The sequence below is a fragment of the Apteryx mantelli genome, chromosome 2 (assembly GCF_036417845.1).
Source record: "Apteryx mantelli isolate bAptMan1 chromosome 2, bAptMan1.hap1, whole genome shotgun sequence".
NCBI lineage: Eukaryota > Metazoa > Chordata > Aves > Apterygiformes > Apterygidae > Apteryx > Apteryx mantelli.
Genome location: NC_089979.1, coordinates 55986329 through 56009861, shown reverse-complemented (window position 1 = coordinate 56009861; position 23533 = coordinate 55986329). Strand labels below are relative to the sequence as shown.

At 39.8% G+C, this 23533-nt stretch overlaps 1 protein-coding gene across 6 annotated transcripts in view; it reads right to left on the bottom strand.

Annotated features, from left to right (window-relative positions):
* Nucleotides 1-23533, bottom strand: part of PTPRM (protein tyrosine phosphatase receptor type M) — a 504474-nt gene that overhangs the window by 10129 nt on the left and 470812 nt on the right. For all 6 annotated transcript variants that reach the window (XM_067290684.1, XM_067290685.1, XM_067290688.1 and 3 more), the window contains 6 exons: nucleotides 11406-11522; nucleotides 6534-6688; nucleotides 6100-6235; nucleotides 5366-5515; nucleotides 4721-4894; nucleotides 2229-2360 (listed from right to left, as the gene is read on the bottom strand). In XM_067290684.1, coding sequence (XP_067146785.1) covers nucleotides 2229-2360; nucleotides 4721-4894; nucleotides 5366-5515; nucleotides 6100-6235; nucleotides 6534-6688; nucleotides 11406-11522 — 864 coding nt within the window. The remainder of the gene's footprint in view (nucleotides 1-2228; nucleotides 2361-4720; nucleotides 4895-5365; nucleotides 5516-6099; nucleotides 6236-6533; nucleotides 6689-11405; nucleotides 11523-23533) is intronic.

Here is a 23533-nt window from a genome sequence, read left to right as displayed (position 1 = left end):
CCCAGGAAATTTCTGTTTGCTTGCAGGAGCATTGATCTCATATTTGGAACTTTATTTTATTCCGTAAAACAGCTGTGGTCTTCATTCTGCTGCATTGCTGCTGGTAATCCAGAGCTGAGCTGACAAATCACACTTTCCCCAGATGTTGTTTTGCATTTCTTATAACACTTTTTTCTCAACAAAGCTACTCAGAGATGACTACATTTCATAAAAACAGTCCTTTACTACATCAGTAAAAAACAGAACAGACTCTGATTTGCAGGAGTTCACTTTAACAAGTTAAAAACAGAATTTTGAAGTAGGAAAATATATTTTCATTTATTAAAAAAACTCACATGGTTCAGCCTGCTGAGCAGATTACTTTCTAAGTATTGTCTAAATCTTACACCAATTTTTGTTATGAAATACAATAGTGTATGAGATAGAAAAATACAATAGAGACATGCACCTGCCAGTGCTTAGATCATTTCATCATATGCACAATTCAGTATAGGTCTTTCAAACACGCAGGGATACAGTTCTAACAGACCTTTGAAAAATGCATAGATGATAATAAGCAGAGCTGTTTGCCAGAGCTGTTTCAGGAAGCCATGATTTTCAAGCTCCAAAGAAATCCAAAAGCATTCAGGTCTAAGCATTTTGCATGCATGTGATGCTAGCGACTCTCTTTAAGTCAGACTCACTGTTAAGGGTTGAATTTCATTTCCCAATAGAGCATAACAATCCACATAAATTGTAATATCTATACAGAAATGTAAACACTTCATATATACATAAATAATTATAACAGTAATTATTAAAAAATTTGAATGTAATGTATGTTTTTAATAATCTCTGCCCTCTCTCCACTTCTGTTTGCTCTGAGGGTTTTGAGATTTATTCCTAATGAAAAGATTGTTACTCACATTAGAGGGAAAAGGTTTAACATACTGCAGAGGCAGGTGTATTAACTGCATATCCTAATAGCTTTTAAAAGCCTGTGAGGCTAATAAATACTTGAAATAGCTGAGCATTATTGTACATTCAAAACACAGCCGACAAATTAAAAAAACTCTGTTCAGCAGTCCCTAACAGTCTGACTCCCCTGAGTCTTTCCTCACTCACTTAGAAAATAATCTTAGATTCATGAATAAAAGTTTTCTCTTTCATTTCTCTTTTTCTCCCCATAGACAGTCAAGGGCTGGTATTCAGAAATTCAGTCTTTAAAACAGAGTGTAGAATTTCTAGACATTCCTTTGAAAGATGAAACTGAAGATTACTATGTTTTTAAAACAAATTCTTCACATTAAAAAGAAATAAAAGGAAATATTTTTCTACGTACGAACAGTACTCAACAAAGCTAAAAAGATTTTGAACATATCAAGAAAAAAAATGACATAGAATCTGCTATAAAAAATATCCAGTGCTCTTATCAGAATCAGTAATGAGCAAATATTTACATATGTGGGGTCCAGATTACCACCACGTTATTCTAGCACAGGGCTAGTGTAATTCATTGGAATAAAGGAAATTATATCAGTATAAGAATGTGGAATTGCACAGTGGCAAGCTAGGCTCTAGGATGCTTAGTGATTAATGCTAGTGATTAAATTGCCAAACAGGTAGGTACAGTTTTCCAATTTTCTAAAGAACATGTACAGCATGAACAACTCTTTTGTAAGGTAATTACATCCCTCCATGTGTTTCTTTGCCCTGTTTCCTCTTCTGAAGGATGCTCAGTCTCCATTCTTGTTCAGTTCCTATCTCCTGGCTAACAACATCATTTTGTGCCAAATGTGACACAAATTTTCTTGCTGGGAACACCGATCTGTTAGTAAGCAGACCAAGGTCATTGACCTGCTTCAGGCAAGCAAATAAAAAGCTGCTGGCTTCTTTTATGACTTTTGGCTACTACTGCTGTGTTTCAGATTTGAGTCAGAATTCTACAATCAAAACAATTTGGTTTTGATCAGTTCTTCCCAAAGCATGTTTTCCTACCAGAAAAAATTGGGGGGGGGGGTGCACGTATGTGTATGTGCATTAGCATTTTGGTGGAGAAGCTGCTGATGGCCCTACCTATTCCTCTTTCCCATGCGTATCTGCAAGCTAAAAATCTTTTTTTTTAGTGTGTTGGTGTTTAATGTTGTTTTATAAAACTAATTATGTCCTAAAGCTGTTCTGAAGTGCATGTGCTGGAACGCTGAGGCACTAGCACTTCTCTGTTGATCGGACGAGTTTTCTGGACTTACTTGTGCTGGATCCACATCATTCAGCATAACTACTGAAGTGCAGTGATAATCCAGGACCAGTCTCCAGAAATCTTTGACAGTATTTGGCAAGGGATGCTGTGTAACTATAAAAGCAGAAGGTTGCTTGTAGCTCTGCAAAGAAGCAAAAAGAGATGGTAAGAGAAAAAAAAATCCATTCAGCAAAATGCCAGTAATATCCCCAAACATTAGATTTAAAAGTATTATTCTTATTTTCTATATAATTCATACAATATTTTAGCTCTTTCCTGAGATCTGGTATGTTTACAAGCTAATAAACTGCATTTGGGTAGAATATAACTTCTGCAGGTTGTGTTTCTGAAACTTATTTTATGCCACAGGCACAGAGTAAAGCCATCAGAGGTTTTTGCCTCTAATGAAACTCCTACAAAATTTTGAGCAACAGTTTTGTTTTGAGCTGTTAATGGACAGATGAATCTTGTCTGTCTGCACTTAGCTGTTAATTTGAATGACTCCTGTGTAAGGAAATACCTAGTTATTTTTCAGAAATGTTGCTCAAATTCTGGTCTATCTGACAGCAATGAGGATACCCAGGAGACAAATTTCAGTGCTCTTTCTCTTTTTTTTAATACCAGAGTATGTCATTGACGGAGCTCTTTGGTGGAATGGGTGAACTGTGGATCTCATACCAGAGTTTTCACGTATGTCCTCCTGAGTGTTGAAGGCCAGCACGGGCTGTAGTGGGGCAATTGCCGGGAGGGTTTGTCATTGCTTTCATTAAGGAGGGCAGGGGATCCTCTACATGCCTTGAGCTGAAGTATTTGTACCACAACAGGGCTACAGTCTAACCAGTTATTTGCATCCTTCAGAAGGAGTCTCTGAACAGACCACAGAACATGAATCTAATGTAGTGTTTTGGGGTAAAGATGAAGACACGCAAGACTCCAGCTCTTTGTGTTGGTTTCAGCAAACCGTAACCAGCAGGTATCAGTGCTGCTGTTGTATCAGTCAGCTGCCTCCTATCCTGCTGGTCCTGAACTGCTGCAAGTTGCACACACATCTGAGCTGCTGGAGGGGCTCTCTGCTACTCCCCGGCTTAGAAGCCCTAGCAGTTTTTTGGAGGAAATCATCCTCAGCCTTGTTCTGGTACTGAATATGAAAACTTTGCTTGCCTTTTTGCTTGAAGTGAGCTTTAAAGGCTTGCATGAGGTGACCTGACTGCAGCTAGACAGATGCAACTGGGTAGGGTGAAACGCATCTGCTGGAGACTGGGAGCACAGAGAAAGGACAAACGTCTTCTTCTGCCCTTCAGTGTAGGAGGTATTGCTGAGCCTAGCTGGGACACTCTGGATGGAAAGCATCCCAAATCCCCTCCTCCCATGGAGCCTTTTGGCCAGATATGCTTTTGGACCCAGCTCACTATTTGTTTTAAGAGTAAAGACTCATGGCAAAGCAAGCATTTCAAAGCAAATACTGAGGCACTGACCTTTCTGAGCAGTACTTAATTTACAGAACAAAACCATACTGAACTCTGTGGGAAAGAAGACAGCGTAATGGCAAAATTGTAAACTGCAGAACAAGGATGCATCATTCTAATATGAATGTACCATTGACCTACTGTGTGAACCTAGAGAAGTCACTTAAACTTTTGTTCTCAGTTTCTCTACACATATAAATAAAGATAACACACTTACCTTTTTACAGGAGTGTTTTGAACTTAGGATTATATTAAGAAAATGCTTTGGGAACTTGGAAGGAAAGAAATGCAAAAACTACTATAAACTATTATTACTCTAGCTTCACTTTTCAAAAAGGCCATTTAAAATGTGTTCATTCATTTCTAACCTCTGTTTTCTTGTTGTTTATGTGTGCGTGACAACCATAATTACTGTAGCTCTAAAGTGTCAAAGATATGCTATAAATATCCGCAGACTGTAAAGAGGGTCTAAGTGTTTTCTTACTGATATTCTATTAGCAGGATTAGAATTACCATAGATGCTTTAAAAAAAATTCCACACAGAAGTGAAGAGGAACCATTCATTCAAACAGAAATAAACAGAGAGACTGAAGTAATGGCTTGTGTACGATCTTGTACTGACAGACAATTTTTTTTTTGTTAATTACTGATTAAATTAGAAGCAAAGGGAACTAAAATATTGCTGCAAACCTTATTATCCCATTTAACTGCCTTGGTGTCTTGATAGGTAACTCTTTTTTTTTTTTTTTTTCCTAGGCCAAACTGTTAAAAATTCAAGCACTGAAGAGAAATCTAGACACATTCAATTTATCAAGAGTCCCTGACATGCTCTCTGAGCATGGCTTTGGAACCTTGGCTCTGACATAACATATGTGGGATCTTAAATGTGCTTGGGAGTTTAAAGATTTTGTGCCATGTTTTTGGAAAACAAGCTAGAAGGATTTCAGCCCTCTTGTGCTGACTCCACTTTTTGGCACTGCTCAGTTCGGAGGGCAGCTTATTCCCTTCTATTATTAATGATGTGGCGGAGACTTACATCCATCAGTGCAGCATTAATGTAGTTACTGCTCTCCCCATCTATTGTTATGAGGAAGGGCAGGCATCTGTCAGGAGGCAGAACATCCATACAGCGATTCTTTTCATGATTTCGTGGTAAAAGTGCTATGCTGCAGTCTTCCACACGCAGTGTTGGAGTCACCATATTTAAAGTCTTTCAAAAAGAATAAACAACACAAGAGAAAAATTAACTCAGGAGTGAAAGCATCCAAAAATATTTAAGAACAGATCAACTTGGGATACAGTTTCAGTGGGAGTCAACATGCAGAGAAATGAAAACCCATCACAGTCACTAGGGTTTGGAAGCAAAACACCTGGAAGCACATGCATCTGAAAAATACCCTCAAAGACAACTGCACTGTACCCTGCCTTTTGGGGAAAGGACAGCAGAAGGAACTGTCGTAGTATTTCCCTTGAGGAAAAAGAAGATTTTACTATTATCCCATTGCACTCTTTTTGATTTAACATAACTTAATAGCAATCAGTGACACGTTATTTTCTCTTTTTGCCATTCTTCCCTCCTGGGTCTGGTCCAAAATTCACATGATCATAAGTAAACACTGAAGTAGAAGCCTTCAGTATAGCTGAACTGTACAGCTTCTAAGTACGGCTAACCACAACTTACCCTAAATTCCTCTTTGATCTGGCTGGAGTTAGTCTGAGGATCTAGTTTATTCATTTCATAGTAAACGGACCTAACTTGAGAAGCTGGAACAGATGTGTCCCCACAAAGACAGGCTTCCAGGATGGCATCATGGATGAATACATACTGTTCCTGGTAAAGCAATTAAAATAATTACTGCGATAGAGAGCACATACTATTAGCATTTTGGTAAATAAAAAATAACAAATAAGGTTGGCGTTCTGATTTTCACTGACTTTACTAACACTGAATCAAGCCCAGACAAACAGTAAACAGTTCACAGAACTTTATCCCATACATATAGAAATGAACAGAGAAGGATTGACTCAAACTAATTACAGTTACAAACAGCAGTGCAATAAGCTCTCTGTAATAAAACCCAGAATGTTTCTAGTTTCCTTATTCTGCACAGTTCTGTAGGTGCTATCACATAACTGGGCCTCAACATGATGCATCCCAGAACAGATCCCCACTCTGGAGAGGTAACACTCATGAGTTTCCTTTTTCTCAGAAACCATTGCAAACATTAAGTGCAACATAACTACCTGCTTGTTTGGGCAGCGGTTCCTCATGTTCCCGTGTGGGTTATTTTCTGCATGTAATTCAATGAAATACTTTGTGGATGGTGCCTACCACAAAGGGGCTCTGGTCCTATGGGCTAGAATAATACCTTTCCTTGCGAAGCGTATAGCAATATTCCCGTAGATTAACAGTACCTCAGTCTGCACCATGTTAACTCTCCGAGATCGAAGTTCCCTCACACAGTTGTATATGTCTACAACGCCTTCTCTTTCTGCCATATCGAGCATGATGTCAATAACAATGAAGCACCCAGTTCTGCCAGCACCAGCGCTAAAATAAGAGAAGAGCACAGTTACTGTTCAGCAGAGCCTTGGAAAATGTAAAGTGCATGGGTTCATCTTGCAGGTACTTGACCAGTGGGATCATTACTGAAATCAAGCTCTGCATTCAAGCACTTGCAGGATTTCAGACTCAGTTTGGCCATTCTGGTTTATATTCTAGGTAGCAAGTTACTGTGAGTAGAGCTCCAGTGCTTCAGCAGCCTCTTGCAGGGATTCTGCAGTGCAGGAGCAAAATTAGGTTCCAAGTTCAGTGGAAAACACAGCGGAGAGACTCCCGTTCTGCCTACCTGCAGTGGACAACCAGAGGGCCAGCATTTGGTGGGCTCTTGGATTTGACCTGCCGTACAAATCCCAGCAGGCCTGTTGCATGGTATGGTACACCATGGTCTGGCCAGCCAGTGAAGTGAAACTGCCGAATTTCTCGGATCTCATGAGCACCTCTCTGTCAAGACGACAAGGGTTGAAAAAAGAGCAAGTTGGAATGTGAAAATAATTTGAAGAGTGGTATCACACGACTGTAACTTTAAAAGCCTGAGTCTTGCTGAAACCCTGCCAATGCACCCCTCTGTACAGACTGTTGAAGAGCTTTCCAATAGCTAGAGAACAAGCTCAAAGGCTATGTACTAACTGGTTTCAAACTCTTATAGTGAAACTGAGTGGTTTAGCACTAGGCTGCTTAGAAACTTTTGGTGACAAGATAGACACTCATCTCTATATTTAAGCACTAGGTTGCTTTGAAAATTCTGGCCTTAAGAGACATGCCATGATCACAAAAGAGGTCAACAGCAAGGCCATGAACAGACAGCACAGATGAAATTTTTCTCCCCTGCTCTCCACAGGAGTTTTGCTGCTGAATTCAGGGACCTAGAATTCCAGCATAATATTCCTTATCTGTTGTCTCTTTCATAGGTCCGAAAGAAACAGCTGAAGAGTAGGAAACCTTTGTGCACCTCCAACCATATGGGCTGCATTGGTAGACCTCCACATGCCCTCCCATCAGGTGATTTACTGCAGCCTGCAAGGGCATGGGTATGGTGAGACAGGTATGAATCAGAAGCTGATCATGTAAGTAATTTCCCATGTGACTTTTTGGAGCAGTCTGGATATTAAAAGGGTATATGCTAGATATGATTTTCTTAGTGCTTGTATTTCCCCCTCCCCCTTTAAAATTGTAGCTGCCAGTACTTTATTCTCATTAGAAATCTACAGACCAGAGGCCATCATACATATTTCATAAGCAAACAGCATTATTATGACATATCATGTCTAGGCTGGACTAAATGTCAATGATATTAATAACTGGTGGTTTACAGTTTTTCTTCTTAAAGATGTATTTCCTGTCTCAAGCTGGTTTGCAAATAAAAAGTCTAACTCTCTTTGCATAATGAAGTAATATAAACGTCCTAATTTATTGATAGTATGCAAGTCAAGAGAGTCAGAGATTTTCAACAGTTGAGAAATTTTGGCCATGCCGGTGCTATACGGCTGCAGGGAACTATGGCCTCTCTTGGAGACCTGGTGCTCTGACAACTCAGATTGGAGGTCTGTTTGGACTGGGAGTCTGCCCATGCTCGTCTCCTGTCGAAACTATGATGGAAAAAGGCAGGTCAAAGTGCAAAAGTGGAGGTGATATGCAACACTGGTATAGACTGAGAAGATCAGACCCTCGTTACTGAGATGACCTTATATCCTAAAGAACAATTTTGAAACATATTGAAGCCCAGGAACAAAGTGATTTTTTATTTCAAGACACTAGCAAACACATTCAAATACAATATGGTTTCTGTACTCTGGAGATTTTAAAGTGTGTTAGTTAATAGATCCTTTTGCTAGTGTAAGCAAGGCCTCCGACTCTGAATAGCTGTGCGTGGGAGGGGCATCCATGTCACAAATACTTTCGTAGTGCCCATAACTCCTGCCCACGTACGATCCCCCGAGAAACAAAGATCGCATACAAAAATGTAGTGCTGTGACTGTACAAGCAGAGGGCTAAAATGAATGCCCTGCAAAAATCCCTCATGCTGTAAACAGGCTCGATTATCAAGCAATTCACAAAATGTAAACTGCGCCTCCAAAATAATGTGCCCAGCTGTTGCACAGAGCACAATACTTCCTACGTAACCTGGGGACTAGTTTTGTAAATGCTGTCTATCATGCTAACTGTATTTTTGTCTATCATTGTTGGTTATACTCCACTACTTAGAAAAGATTTTGCATATTGGGTACTTTTATAATGGGTTTGCTTATTATACCTACAAAAGAACGATTTTCATGTCTGTAGCCTCCCTGCTGGTTTCTAAACCCAAAATAGCAACGCAACTGCATGAATCATAAAAGCATATGTTCAGCTTGGAAAGACTGTATTTTTCACTTTTTCTTTCAGCTGAAACAAACAGAAAAATGGTGCACATTTCTAGCAATTCCTAGGATGTTAAAAAATCTAGGCCCTAATCCTACAAATACTTATGGTGCTGCTGTATGTTACTATCAGATAACTGTTGTGTTGTAATTCCAAAGGAACTGCTTATGTGCCCAAAGTAAAAAGTATCTACGAAGTGTTTTCTAGGATCAGAGTGTAATTTTCAGTTCAGTTTTCTCAGTGTTATTTCCCTACTCCTCAAAAATCTCCAAACAGATTGGGTAGATGGAATAAATGGAAGAATCTCCAAACAGATCTCCATTTAAAAAAAAAAGTCAATGAATTTATCCCCAAACAAATTAACTTCTAAATTTTATTTTAAGAGCAGGTATGTGAATGATCATCTATAAATAGGCTGAGTCATAGAAAAGATGGTCAGAAGGGACCTCTGGAGGGCTCCAGTCCAACCTCCCACTCAGAGTGGGCTGATGCCCAGTCCAAGCCTCTCAAGCTGCAACTTTTGGGCCCCATCCACCACCAGCGAGAAGAATTTGGCACCACTGACTTTGTAAATGTCCTTGGAGTGGCTGTTGGCTGCCATTAGATCCCCCTCACCCTTCTGCTTCCTCCTCTCTGATGGACCAAACAAAGCCAGCTCTCTAACCTCTCCTTGCAGTCCTATGTTCTACAGCCTTAATCATCTCAGTAGTCACCTGCTAGGACTGGAGAAATCTTCTTCAGTTTCTCAACATCTTCCCTGAAATGAGGGGCCCTGAACTGGACAAATTGTGCCAATCAGAGGGGAATAATATTGAAGGTGGGAGTACACCATTAGTTCACACTCAATTTGGAGTTGACAGTAACCCCCAGGTCTTCTGACAGGGGTGCTGGTGGGCCTCCAGGAAGTTCCCAGGCTGTACTGAGGCATGGGTTAATCCACCTAAGGTGCAGAGCTTTGCACCTCTGCTTACTGAATTACTAGCCGAATTTTCAAGCCCCTTGGACTTGAGGCTCTATTGTTCAGTGTTTCAACACTGCGCTTAACTTATCTGCAAACTTGGTTAGGGTGGGTTCTGTCTTGTAATGCAGCTTGTTGATAGAGATGCTAAACAGTACCAGTCCCAACAGATCAGAAATCTAAACTTGAGAAAATTATAGTGTAAGAGCTGTAAAGACTTGACCTTTCAATACTACCAGAACAGCTAAAAAATAAGGTAAATGGGGTAAAAACAAATGTACTTTACTCAAACTACGCTGACACTGCTTTCAGAGGCTTACTGGAAAACTACCAACTATTAAAAAAGCAGTGTCTAAAGGAAATCTTTTCAGATGGAGATTTTTTTTAAAGCAATAAATGTTTAGCGCCTTTTATCTCTATCTGTTTTAATGTACTTATTCAAGACAGTTTGGTTATGAGTAACTGTAAAATCCTCTAGGTCTTTTTTCCATTCCCAGTTAAGAAGTGGAAAGCTAACATCAAAGCATGGGCTTAAAATCTGCAGAATAGAAATCAACCAGTGTCGCATCTACTTCAAAGTGTAGCCATCCTTTCTCATCTGTTTATTAAAAATATCTAAATGGAAGGAAACAACAGGCTTGAATGAATTTGAAGTACAATATATATATAGTGGTATACAAGATACAATATTTCAGTTCATTCAAACTATAATTTTATTATCATTACACTCAGGTTACCTTATTCATGCATATTTAACTACTAGATTGAAGAATAAAACAGGAGAAAAGACTAATTGTTTGTTATTGTTGATGTAAGTACACAGAGACCTCTTTGGAAGTTTCATCTACTTGGGTTTTCATTTACTTGGGTTCAAGAGTCTTTGATGCAAAAGATTATGTTCTTCAAGACCACAACTGAATACTACTTATTATTAGAAAGAACCAGTATATGACAGGTACTGCTACTAAATCAAAGGCTGTTTTCTGAGATAGTTAGTCGAAGGTCTACTCATGGAAGATACTGAGTGAACATTACTTCAATGCACATTTGGGAATCTCTGGTATTCCAAAGAGGCCCTTTCCCATTGTTTTGCAACTCAGATAAGTCTTGATACATACAATTAACACAATTCTGTCCTTTAGCAAGAATTCTGAATAAAACCCCTGAATTAACACAAGATGCCTGACATTAACCCACCCTCCTTGTTTTCACTTTCAGTAAGTACCTTATTTGTTATTTGTATGTTGTTCATATATTATAAGCTGTTTGAGAAAGCTATTCAATCTAGTAAACATCAAAAAAATAAATGGCATTTTTCTAATAAACAGCAATACAATATGCAGATTGGAACTCCCTATATAAAGAAGGACTCCCTACTAAAAGTGAAACTGTCTTGAAAAGAAAGATAAGTTTGTTACACAAATGTTTCATTGCAGACCAGGAATACACTGGACCAGCAGATTACAGTATTCACAATGATGGACTTCTGAATAATAGTGCATGCAGCTTCTGGTACAGACACAAAATGACTGTAGTGAACGTAAGATGGGAAAACAGCATGAATGTGGTTTTCAAGTGATTGCTGGGAGAGAGGCTTCGATTCCTCCTAGGCAAGGAGTATCACTTCTAACTCAAGCAGGAGCCAATGGTGATGGAAAAGGGCAGAAAAGTAAATGCGTTTAAAGAAAAATGCAGTCTACCATAAGAGGGCGCCAGGTGATAACCAAAAAAATAGCTACAAAAAGCAGGCTGTCAGTCAACAAATTTAACTTTTCCATGTTGAATTTGTATGTTACCTAGGCAGATATCATTATATGTAGAAAACTGAATTTTGAAACTTACCTTTTCTACTGCAAATGTTCGAATCACATATTCAGCCAGGAGCTCTGTTTCTATTAGGGTAACTTTGATGTCTTTATATATCTCTGTGTCATCTGGCCAGTATTTGCAGCATTTGACCTTTTAAAAATACAAAAGAAATTAAGGTTCATTTATTTTAGAAGATTCATGCTGAATACCTCCTTTATTTTTTTGCAGTGATTTATGTTTAAAAATTCTATCATGCACAAAACAATCATACTTTCTACATGTGCAAATGGTTTATGTTTAAAGGATATTAGCTTTTTTTTTTATTTTTCTTTTAAAGGCAGCTTTCTGAGTTACAGGTGGTATTTGTGTTGCATTTAGCAAAGAAAGGCAAATTTGTACCTAGCACAAGGGATATTTATATTGTGCATAAGCCAGTTACAGTAACTGTTCATTTCCTGTGCTTTCCAGCTCAGGGTGTATCCAGTGGGAGAAACTACCAAGTGAAGCTTTTCCCCCCAATTGCTACTCATTGATTTGTTTTAAAAATATCTTCCTACCTTCTAAAATGAAAATGTGTTTTTCAAGCAGGAAGGATCTTCTCTAGTATTAGAAAAATATCTGTTTTTTCAGATTAACTTTTCAAAGAACCTATTGAGAGGTCAAATGACAAAACCCAACGCTTGAAGTCAAGAGATGAGTTTTACTTCTGGACTTTAATACTGTTCTCCTAGACGACCCCAAACATGGGATTCATCTCACTCAACTCAAACTAAGACGGGTAGGATGAACACCCTCTAGAGCTGCCTTTAGCTCTGTTAGCCACGAAGTGAGTCTAGGGGACTGTAGTAGCCTAGATGTTTGCCTTGTAGGTGGCTAAGGCTAGGTGAGATGACTTCCCCTCCTCCTCTTATTAATTTCTGTAGGCTTCTGGAGCTGTGCTTTCTTGGCAAATTTATCTTGGATATGGAGACAGAAAGAAGGTGGGTTCTGTAAACTCTATTTCAGATTTTCTGAGTGCGGTCTACATGGGATGGACTGACTTCACAATATTTAATGCATGCTTCAGAAAGGCATGCAGTATTATTCTGCTGTTTTTCAAAGTGGGTGGCTGAGGAGATTGTATATTAGCATGCAGGTAACTAGACATACATAAGACTTTTCACCTCCTTCCTGTCTGTGTGGACAAGGTGGTGGGTGGGGAAGCTAACACATTAATTACATAGCCACATTTTATTCTGCTCTATTACGGTAACAGCTATGCTATCAGCACTGCAACTGGCCATCGTCCAGTAGTGCAGTACGTGCTAGGAGTAGCATCTGTTATACATCTGCTATATGAAATGTTTTCTCTCTTTCTCCCTTTCTCTCACTGAAGGGAAAACTAAAAACTGATAGTTTAATACATGTAAGTGGACTGGTTTATTTAAATATACACTTAAATGGGTTGCATAAAAAAAACACTTCAAATTTTGAATGGAAAACTGATACAAAATTAAAAATATATTAAACTTCAAAACTGTAATAATACTTCTCAAACCCATTATCATGCCAAAATATTTGTTTTACTATTATGTCTAGTCTTCAGTAAGAGGTGAAAATGAAGCACATGTATATAAGCACACAATGAAAATTGTAAAGCATGCTTCAACAGGTTTATTTATACAGACTCCAAGTTTAATATATACAGGATTATGCAGAGAGTTGAACCTTGTCCTGTCAGGCAGAAGAAAATGTCTTCCTCAGAAGTTGTTTCTAGTGAAGTAGCTGATGATCACTAACAACCTCTGTCCGGGCAGAAGATAGCTCTTGCAACACCAAAGAGGTAACGTTGGCTGATGAAGTGAAGAGTTTGTCAGGGCATGGCCAACAGTTCAGTAGTGACAACCTCATAAAATTATGAACCAAAGGAAACTCTTTAGCAGGATAAAATTTAAATCTGAACTGAGGACTGAGTGAAGGTTTGGAAAAACACAGCCCCATATCAGGATCCTCTTCAGCAAAAAGAGTACCCTGATCTTAAGGACTGGCTCCCAGCCACAAAATTATACAAGCATCCTAACAGCTTATTCCTGCTTACACAGCTGATAAAAAGCTCCTTGAGCAGATCTGAAGTTCACATAGCTCTAAGCAGGTTTTTATTTATTTCTCTATGCCTGTCTTTAGACCTAGTAACTGCATTAGTATTGGCTGAGAAGCCTTATGTTTTCCTTAACATTTCATCTGGTGTTAAACACAGTTTCAGGACTATTGGCAAACAACAGGTCACACAGCCCCTTCCACAGGGAGAGCCCCGCAGTGGGGACATCCCACAGCACTCCCAGCCCTTGGCGCTCCAGGATCAGGCGCCAAGTTTGGCAAAACTGCTTCCCCCCACTGCTGCACCAGCAGGGGGCTGACAGGCCATCAGTAGGGACGAGATGGTTCCCAGAATTACCATAAGCCCTGGGGCCCCTCTCCAGCTTACAGGGGAACCGTCCCAAGGGTGCCTAAACCTCAGGACCTCTAGCAAGCCTGTAGTCATCTCCCATGCCTACCTGTTGGCTACAAGCAATGAACAACCATTTAAAAAGCATTAAAAAGAACTGCAAGCAGTTTGGTAGTTGCTGGTATTATCTATTGTAGCATCTGCTTGATATTTATTTAGATTTCATCTTGTTTGGATGTATTTCCAAAAAACCCTGTGATAGGGGCCACACGAAACACATTGAAGGCTCATTGTTTTGTCTGTATTGTTAAAATAATCCAGACTATTCACATTGCTCAAATCACTCCTGCCAGCAAACTCACCCTTTACAGTCACTGCTGGGAACTCTCTGAAATGTTTTTTTCCTACCTATGACTAAGATGAGGTTTTGCCTCTCCATGCAGAATAAGGCAATTCATACTGCCGGAGCAGCCGACTGACAACCTCGTCTCTGGAGCCAATTTCCTCTTCCTGCCTGTTCCCTTATCCTTTCCATAGGTGGACTCTGAGCCACATGAACAGGGCCAGCACACGTATGGCGAAGGAAGCAGCTGCAGCAGTGCTCCTCGTCGCAGTCCGACTAGTGATCAGCACAGCTTTTGTAGCTAACTTTAGCCTTGTTTCTTGCTGATGGGTGCCTGCCATCCTCAAAACAGCTCCAGTTTAGTAAAATAAACAACTGGGGGGAAGGGAAGAAAAAAAACTGGCTGAATTAAATTGCTCAGCTTTGAAGGAAAACATGCCTGTTTCTATCTTGGTAAGTCTAGACAGTCTGGATTACAGCTAAAAACTAGGGACGCTTAGAAAGACCGATTTAGAAGAGCACAGTCCCCACCTTCTTTTGCCTCAACTGCCAGATTTGCATGCCCTCTTTTTTTAAACCTTATTTAAGATGATCCAGTGGAATAAGTCAGGAAGCATGGGGGGATGCGGCGGTGAAGCTGCAGCCCTTGGTGCCTCACACAGCTTGGGCCCTCAGGGGCTTTCTCATTCCCTTGCACAAGGGCTTTTGGGCACGGAGCAGGCTGGAGCTGAGCACAAGGATCCATGACAAGACAGTTTCCTGAAAACTCTCCCTACTGGAATAGGGGCTGTAACAGCTGTGGGAACGGTGCCAGAGCTGCAGTCAGAGCCACAGACCAACACTAAGCGATTCACTCACTGGGAGAAAAAAATTAAACTTTTTTTTTTTTTAAGTCAGTTTTTTCCCCCCCTACTTTTGGCTCCTGTCCTGCAATGCTGCTGCACGTGCTGGGCTTTATGCACGGGAACTCTACGGACTTTTGATGAGCCGAAAGTTAAATAAATGCCTAAAGACCCATTTCTTATCTTCTCCAGGACCTCTCAAATAAATACAGAGGGGTCTTAAAGAGGGAAGTAAATTAGACAGTGTAAATGGAAATCACAATTACAAATGTTGATTGGATCAGGGCCTTTATTTGTATAAGAAAAGACAGTTGCAACGAATATGGTTTTACTCATCTAACATGAGAAAAACTGCTGGCAACATATGTTTGTCCAGTTTTTATTTTTAGCATAGCTTTAGCTACTGTGTCTTGATGAATCTCTTTCCCTTTGTACAAACATTTGGCATGTATTTTACAAAAAAACTACAAACAGAAGGTTTAGCTAAATAAAAGATACAGGAATCTAGAACTGAATATTAAATGCATTAGAATTGTTTTTTCACACAGTTGCCATCATAACTGTAAATATCAGCCACAAAATAGAAAACATAATTTTGAAATCTCATCTAAGCAGAACTATAATTGAGAATTTGTTCAGATACACCCCACATTTACATCCTAACATATTGCCAAAAAATACAGATGTTCATCACATGATGAGATAAAAGGGTGATTGCCAGAGACATAATGAAAATGCTCTGGTTTAATCTATTCATTCCAAGGTACACTGCCCAATTGTTCCATACACGCTTATTTTACTAATAATTTTAGAGATTTGGAGAAGATGGTTATCTACTTCTCCCCCACGCTCAAAAAAAAAACCCCACAGCAAAATAGTCTAATGTGAGAAACTAAGAACTAGCAATAAAGGTGAAAAGTTGTACTTGCTATTTCTAGATACAACAAACAATGCGGAAGTAGGTAGACAATGAACACAAATTGTGACTTCTGAGGCAGTGTATTTAGCCATTTGGCAACGTGACACATCCAGCTAAAGGTGGTATGAAAGCCAGGACAGTAATTCACTTCCTTAGAGGTTTGAAATAGGAGGAATATTACAGAATTAATATGTGAGCTGGCTGTGAAATATACTTTATAGTTCCTACAGAACAGTTTAAATAACACTGATTATTCAGAGTGTCCAATTTGCTTTGATTCTGAAATATTCTTAGTAGAAGGTGATATAACTGGCTATGCACTGCATGGATTGTCATTAGTGAAGAACAGTATTATATATCCTAATTTAAAATTAACTCTGAACTAAGTAAGGATGATAAGACAGACATTAATTTTGAAGTGAAATCTCTAGGACATAAAATGAAAAAGCCAACTAAGCTCACCAGCGAAAACTTTTTACAGGTTTTAGAGCTATAACTAGGATAACAATATATACTTTTATGTGACTGACTTGCAGTAAAAGAACATCCAATAATTGAAAGTACTTTTATTTAAATACTTCCGAAACAAAAAATATATTGTGATTAAGAACATTGCATTAGTTATTAAAGCAGTCTTTGACAGAAGATAAAATCCAATCTTCCTTTTTCACAAGTTACTCTCTCTTTCTTTGCCTTTGAACAAGTCAGTTAATTGATCTATACCTCATTTTACACTTTTCTAAAAGGGGCACAGAAGAATATTGAGAAATACAACATATAAGATACTGTTTGGCACCATCAGATGAATGGATATGTATAAAGGCAACCAGCAGTCTTTCTGTTGTTCACTGCTCCCATACTGGGAGAGATCTCTGTGAATTTTATTAGCTTAGTCTAATTTCTTCCAGTGATGACTCAGAGCTGATATCTGCTCCATCTCCTGCTGCCCTATGTTCCCTTGAAGTAGCAAGGTCAATCCAGAAGTGCAAGCCTAGGCTGCCCTCTGATTCAACTTCTGCCCAGAACAGTTGGTTTTCTGGACATGTCTGGTAGTAGCAATATGCTATCTGCTTTTCACTCGAGGGAATCAGTGTGATCCCTTTGAAGAATCACATATACTGCTGTCATACCACCAACTGATAAAATTAAGCTGATAGGCCAAATCCATGATGTGGCCTCTGCAGGCATATTTTGGCCATAAAATGAAATTATAGGAGGATTGCTTTAGGTGACCCAAGCTAAAGCTGTCGTAGTGTTCCTGCCTCCATTGTGAGTACAACAGAAGAATTTGGATTGCCTCTATTTTATTACTTATGTTTGGGCACTGGTTATTCAAAAAGACTGTAAATCAGTTCACTTTAGTAAAGTCCTGGTGGGGAGGGAAGGCTGAGCACAGAGCACTGTCATTGAGAAGGGTGGTCCCATGCCAAGAAGGTGACTGGTATGATGGCTATGGGATTAGCTGAAGCTTCTCAAAGGCTGCCTTAATCCCTTGCATGACCGTGAAATCATGGGCATATTGCTCAGATCCTGAGCTCTGACGGGACTGATGCGCCTGCACAGAGTAGAACAGCAGGCACATGGAAACTTGCTTTTGTTCCAAGAGCAAAATCCTGCCATCAGCTCAGCTCCAGAGCACTGCCGGGTCAGCTAGCCAAATTATGGCACCAAAACCCGCTCAGCTGATGCTGGGCTAGAGAGCTCTACACGTTGCCCTACTGTACCAGTGCCTCCAGGATCCTTCTTCCTTCACAGAGGGACGCAGAGATTAAGTACCCTAGACTGCTGAGGAGAGCAGACCTGCAGCGGTGAAGCCATTTCATCAGTCTAGGCATTTCCAAGAGGAACTTGAGGCTGTCTTTGCAAACTGTGCTTTCACTTGCATTCAGCATCTTGGCAGCATTGTAGCAGCCAGCCCAACATGGGTATCCAGGTATTTGTGTATCCTTAAACCTCTCTTATTTACTCCTCAAAGTGAATTATCTCAACTGGCTTAGTGAGTATTAAGATATTCATCTCAATTGATTAATGTTCTCTGAAACATCATATTTACTGGAAGTAAGAGAATGCAACAAAACACTGAGAGATGAAAGCGCATCTGCTTTGAGTTACACAGGACAGTGCTAAGGGCATGCAGGTTGATGTCCTGTTCAATGGTGTGAATATTGCTAATCCGTAGACATCTCTATTAAATGATTACAAAGAATCCTTCCTTCTCTTTCCTGAAGAACAACAGCCAATTTTTTCCCCTAAGGATTCCTCCCTTGCTACACATAATGGAATAAGGCCAACTTGTTATTTCTGGTTAGAAGTTTAGAAAGCTAAAATCTGTTTTGACTACTAAAAGAATGCCATCGTTCACTGACTTGCAAGATTAATGATAGTTCTACATTACTGAATTTTTTCTTTTTTTGTTGTTGATACTCTGTAAAAATACTGTAACGAACAAGACATACCCGAATTATACTGAAACCAAAAGTAAAACAAAACAACAGAACATCACATACCATGTACGTAACATAAGCATAGTTCCAAGGCTTGCTGTGTAAATGCAATTAAGAATAAAATTCTCTCTAGATGGGGAAGGACACTATTTATAGGTTTCAGAAGCCCAGATTAGAATTACCGAGAGGTAGAGAAAGGTTTAATGCAGCAAGTTTTTTCTCTCTTGTCTCTAAAATGTTGTTTCTTTCTTTCAGAGGAAAAGTTAAAATAAAATCCTTGTCACCAGTGTGCTTACAAACTCTTTGGCATATCTCCTAAGGAGCACTAATGCCAATATCCTGAACTAATTCCAATGTAGGTAATTTGGCTCATTACATTTGGAGGCAGTTTCAGTTAGATAGAGTGTTCTTCCATTTATACTAAATACAAATGTGCTGTTTGTGAGACTTGTTAAAGAGTTGTTCTGTTTCACCTCTGCAATATCTCTGTAATGGGTGAACTGAATCTTAAATACAACCTGAATTTACCTTCATTTATTAGAGGGGTCTTTCTGCACAGAAGATTCTCAAAACTTGTAAAATGTGAGCTTCATAATAGGTTTTCATCAAAAAAAATCTGCTTTATTCTAAAAATAGGTGGTAAGTCCATTGGAAATTTCATATAGAGGTAGTTGTTATGCCGCTGGAATTTCCTGTGAAGTTTTCATCTGGTTCTTTTAATACATTTTCAATATGAAGTCTTTGGATTGGGCTTTATTTGGCAGTTTTTCTTGGATGTCTAATGCCTCTCTATAACAGATCAGCAGGTGGGTCTGAAGAAGATCTGGTTCAACAGGAAGAGTTCTGGGTTTTGCTTTTTAAGGAAACAGATTTCTATCTGCTTTATAAATGTCCCTGGAACGCTAACCAAGGCGGCACATGTGGAGCACCCAAGGCCCAAGTGCTTGTACCTGCGACTGCTTGGGCTCGCCCTGCACAGATTCCTCTCTCAGAAGAACAACTCTTTTCTGATGGGTTTTGTCTTATGACAGAGGACTTTTTTAGGTAGTCAACTGTGAGGAGAGGTTTCCTTTCTGTCAGCTGCTACGCTTTACCTCTGTACAGATCTTCCCACTGTCATGTAGATCCCCATGCTTTTCTAAGCCTGAAAGATCAAAGCCATCAGTATGTTTGGGGCAAAGCAGATGACAGCACCATGTATGTAACATATCAACCGCAGGTCCAGTAAAACCAGCACAGGAAAAGCTAAGCCACCAACTTCATGCCTTCTTTCGTTTTTCCCTGCACACGTGCAGCTTTGCTCTGGCTGTTCAGTGAACGCCAGCGCAGAAGGATGCCTCTCGTGCTTCCGGTTGCTCTTCTGCCACCCTCCCTTCCCCATGCCGCAGTGGCCCAAGCACGTCTTGCACTGAGCAGCCGCGCCGGCCCCTGGCAGGGAGAAGTCACCCAGGAGGAGCGTGAGATGGCAATCGGAAGAGCATCTCTCTTGGGAGACAAGATGGCAGTGAGAGGCAGCTTTAGCAGCACTAAGGTGCGCGTGCAGGAGTAGGGGCTATTTACCACTGTGTGGCTGGCCTGCGTTCTCCTGTTGTGTCACAGCTATTCTGCCATAGTCAAACTTGCCTCCTTTCAAACAAAGGGTCTTTTGTGTGCTCATTAGCACTATTAGCACTGGCTGTTTTCTAATTCTCGATAATAATTGCGGAACTCTAATTACTGTAATTATTATGCTCGTGGCATCAGGTTTTATTTTTTATAATTATATCTCCTGGTTTTTTTTTGTAAATACTTTGTTATATTAAAAGCACAATAGACAATCATGTATCCTAGCAGTGCATTTATATATCAACCATGTCCACTGAATTTTATCAGTGCATTTTACCATTTATTAATCAGATACTACTAAATTCCTCCTGCCTCAAGCAAAAACAAGGAGTGGGAGAGGAAGTGACTACTGACAGAATCTAATGACAAATGATGTGACATGACAAGTTGATTCTGCTGGCTAAGGATCAGTACCAGCCCAACAAGAGCAAAGATGGAGGTGACAGCTGGATGGCACAACTAAATATACTCTCAATCTTCCTGGTATACATTTTTAAGGAGGAAAGAAATTTTCAATGTGTGCAAACACCGAAATATTTCAAGAAGCAGCCTGAGACTTTGGCCAGTACATAAAGACCTCAATTCTGTTTCCATCGCTTTCAGCTGGAGGATCTAGCTATAACAGCAGTCTCTTGGAGTGAGCAAGAAATTTCTTGTTCCTGTTTTCTGATCACCCCTCCACTGGTGTGATAAAAAGTGTGGTTTCTTCTAGAACATTGCACTCTGTTATGCTAATCCTCTCAGGAAAAGATGTTGTCTGAAATTAAACTACTATCTTCAGTTGCTCTGTCATTTATAAATATGAACATGGAGATCTCTTGCATTAATATAATCCAAAATAAATATAATCCAAAATACACTATTTTGAAATTGCCCATTATCACAATAGTATATTTCTATGAATCCTGGTTTTGCTTTTTACTCTTTAGTCCATACTTTGGAAAATTCTGATTCTTGCACTAAGCTTTATATGTATTGTATCTTTAATTACTTGTCACCCCCTTTTTGCAAATTTCATTCTGAGTGGAAAGTTGTTTACCCCAGCACGAGGAGGACAGAGACTTTTTATCCCTGTGCATCAAGGGAGCTTATTTGCTTAGTATTTTGTAAAAGTTCTTAGGTCAACCTAGGCCAATGGTAAGTAAAAATCAATTCACCATTTGTTATCAAAGAACTGTTCATGCAACTCAGCAATGATTTTTCTAAATGACTGTGGGACCTCATTTAGATTTTCAATAAACAGTCACATTCTAATGAGGTCTTCATAAAACTGACTAAATATGTTTAGAAATCATTAGCTTAAATTACCAGTACAAAAGTCTCCTTAGGGAGCCCTGCAGATTTTGTGATAAGACTTTTGGCAGATTGATTAGTATAACAGCACAAGTGAGTTCTGAATTTCTGCACAAACAGTGCAAATGTGAGTGATGGGTAACAGGCTACTAGATAAAGAGCTAAATGTCCCTCAGGTGGGTTCATTAAAGAGAGAAAACAATCAAAACACATTTCTGTGCCATTTAAATACCAGGTGCACAGCAGTCTGCAGGTGCCAGGAACACTGACAAGGGTCCCTTGCTGGAACACACGAGAGCTTAAAGGGATGCATGGTTTTGACAAGTATGCCTCAGATAATGACAGATATTGGCAGATGTACCCAGACCCTGCTGGAGGGTAATGCAGGGACTGAGTCATTTGCAGCAGGTGCTTGCATTAGGGACAGCCTCGTGCTGCTTCCTCTGTCCGCAATTAAAACAGTCCTGATGCATAATGCTCCAGGGCAAAAAGCAAGTTCCTAGCACTGATTTAATGACTATCCAGCCAGTCCTAGTAAACAAATACACATACGCCCCCTCAATGATTAATTCATGAAGGACATACGTTGTGTGGCAAACATGTTAAATAGATATTCCTCTTTTCTGAAAATGTAAAGGAATTTTCCTGGCTCCTTGACATACGGTGGGCAAGAGAGTTAAAAAAAAAAAAAACAACCAAAGATAAAATCCTGCAAATGTTATACTAGCAATAGCAGTTGAAATAGAAAAGCTCAAGGTCAGGAAGGTTACAAGGTTTGCCCTGCAGGAGTGCTACCAAAAGGCCCATTAAAATCATTACTAATCAAGGTGGCACAGAGCTTGCGTTAGGGGTTGTGGGCCAGATGGTGTGTTTGCAATACGCCTCCTCGGCGCTGATGGTTCCAGCTCTGAGAGTGGGACAGAAGCACCAACAGAGGAGTGACTGCCTTGCTCTGTGGCTCATTCAGTCTCACTTCCATTAAAAGCTCATTTTAATTTCTCCTCTGGTACCACAGCTATGTTGGCCTCCAGACGGAGTGAGAACATAGTTGTTTCTACCACTGTCAGAAACAATGAAGCTGCAGGTCTGTGTCCCGCTGGGACTCCTGCACCCTGAGGAAACCTGCACTGTGGCACAAACCGCTGCTGGCTGCTGGGGGGATGTGCTGTGCAAGCAGAGATTGCCATGAGCTGCGGCTGCACCACTGGCACCGAGACTGCTGTCTCCCCTGGGTGATACCTGACAGCTCACTCTAACTGATACTGTCAAATACTGACTTTAGGAAAACAGTAAGTGGCTTCATGTAGTACGCTATTTTTGTTCTAAGCCTCGTTTAACCATCCGCTGAAAACATCCCTTTTTTAAGTTGTGTGCTTGGGTACTTATGAATTTGTATAAAGCTTTAAGGAAGCAGATTCCTGAAGAGTTTCCTATTCTTACAAATACATCCATTTTGGATTGGTGTGTGACCACCCAACTATTTCCACCCTCCTCTTCACTCAGGGGACTGGATTTTTAAAGCGGCCTCCACGGTCTTTCCTTGTCTCTGCAATTAGTTGTACATATGTTCCTGTCGCAAGTGTTAATTGCAGTCACAAATCCTACCTTTTTAAGAATAACACTGGCATCTGATCTGTTGGCATGCTTGGGCACACAGATATCTAAATGTTAGGATTTATATTAACAATTGACCACAGACATAAAGAAGAATAAACTGACACTGTAAAAGCGAACTTGTTAGAAAGGAGACAAGATCTGATACTCTGACTCACATCACATAAACAGTGATCTCTCTCCTGATGTAAATGTCACAGGGCAGAGGGATACCAGCCACTCCACCAGCATAAAATTAAAAACACATCTCAGAATCATATGGCTCACACCAAGATACATGCGCTTGACTTCTTATTTCAACACTTTGATTTACAATAGTTGCAGCAGTTACAATAAAAGCAGTATTTTTTTCATTTCAGCTGGGAGCTAGATGCCCAGAGCCCAAAGGAATTTTCCTGAAAAACATTCCAGATGAGATCTAAGACACCAGTGCATACACAAAGCTGTAAATTAAAAGACTCAGTTATTGACTGCTGTGACAAAGAAAGAAAATGGTTCCATTCAATACTTGCTGAAAGCAAAATTAGCCACAATGACTTGAGAAGTTACCAAGCAAAGAAAGAAAAGTATCAATCAGATAACTGAAGCTTTCCTTTACTACTCAGCTCCTGAAGAAGACCTCCTAGTCAACAAATTCAGTGTACAAAAGGGTGAAGCTTTTTTTTTTTTCTGTTTT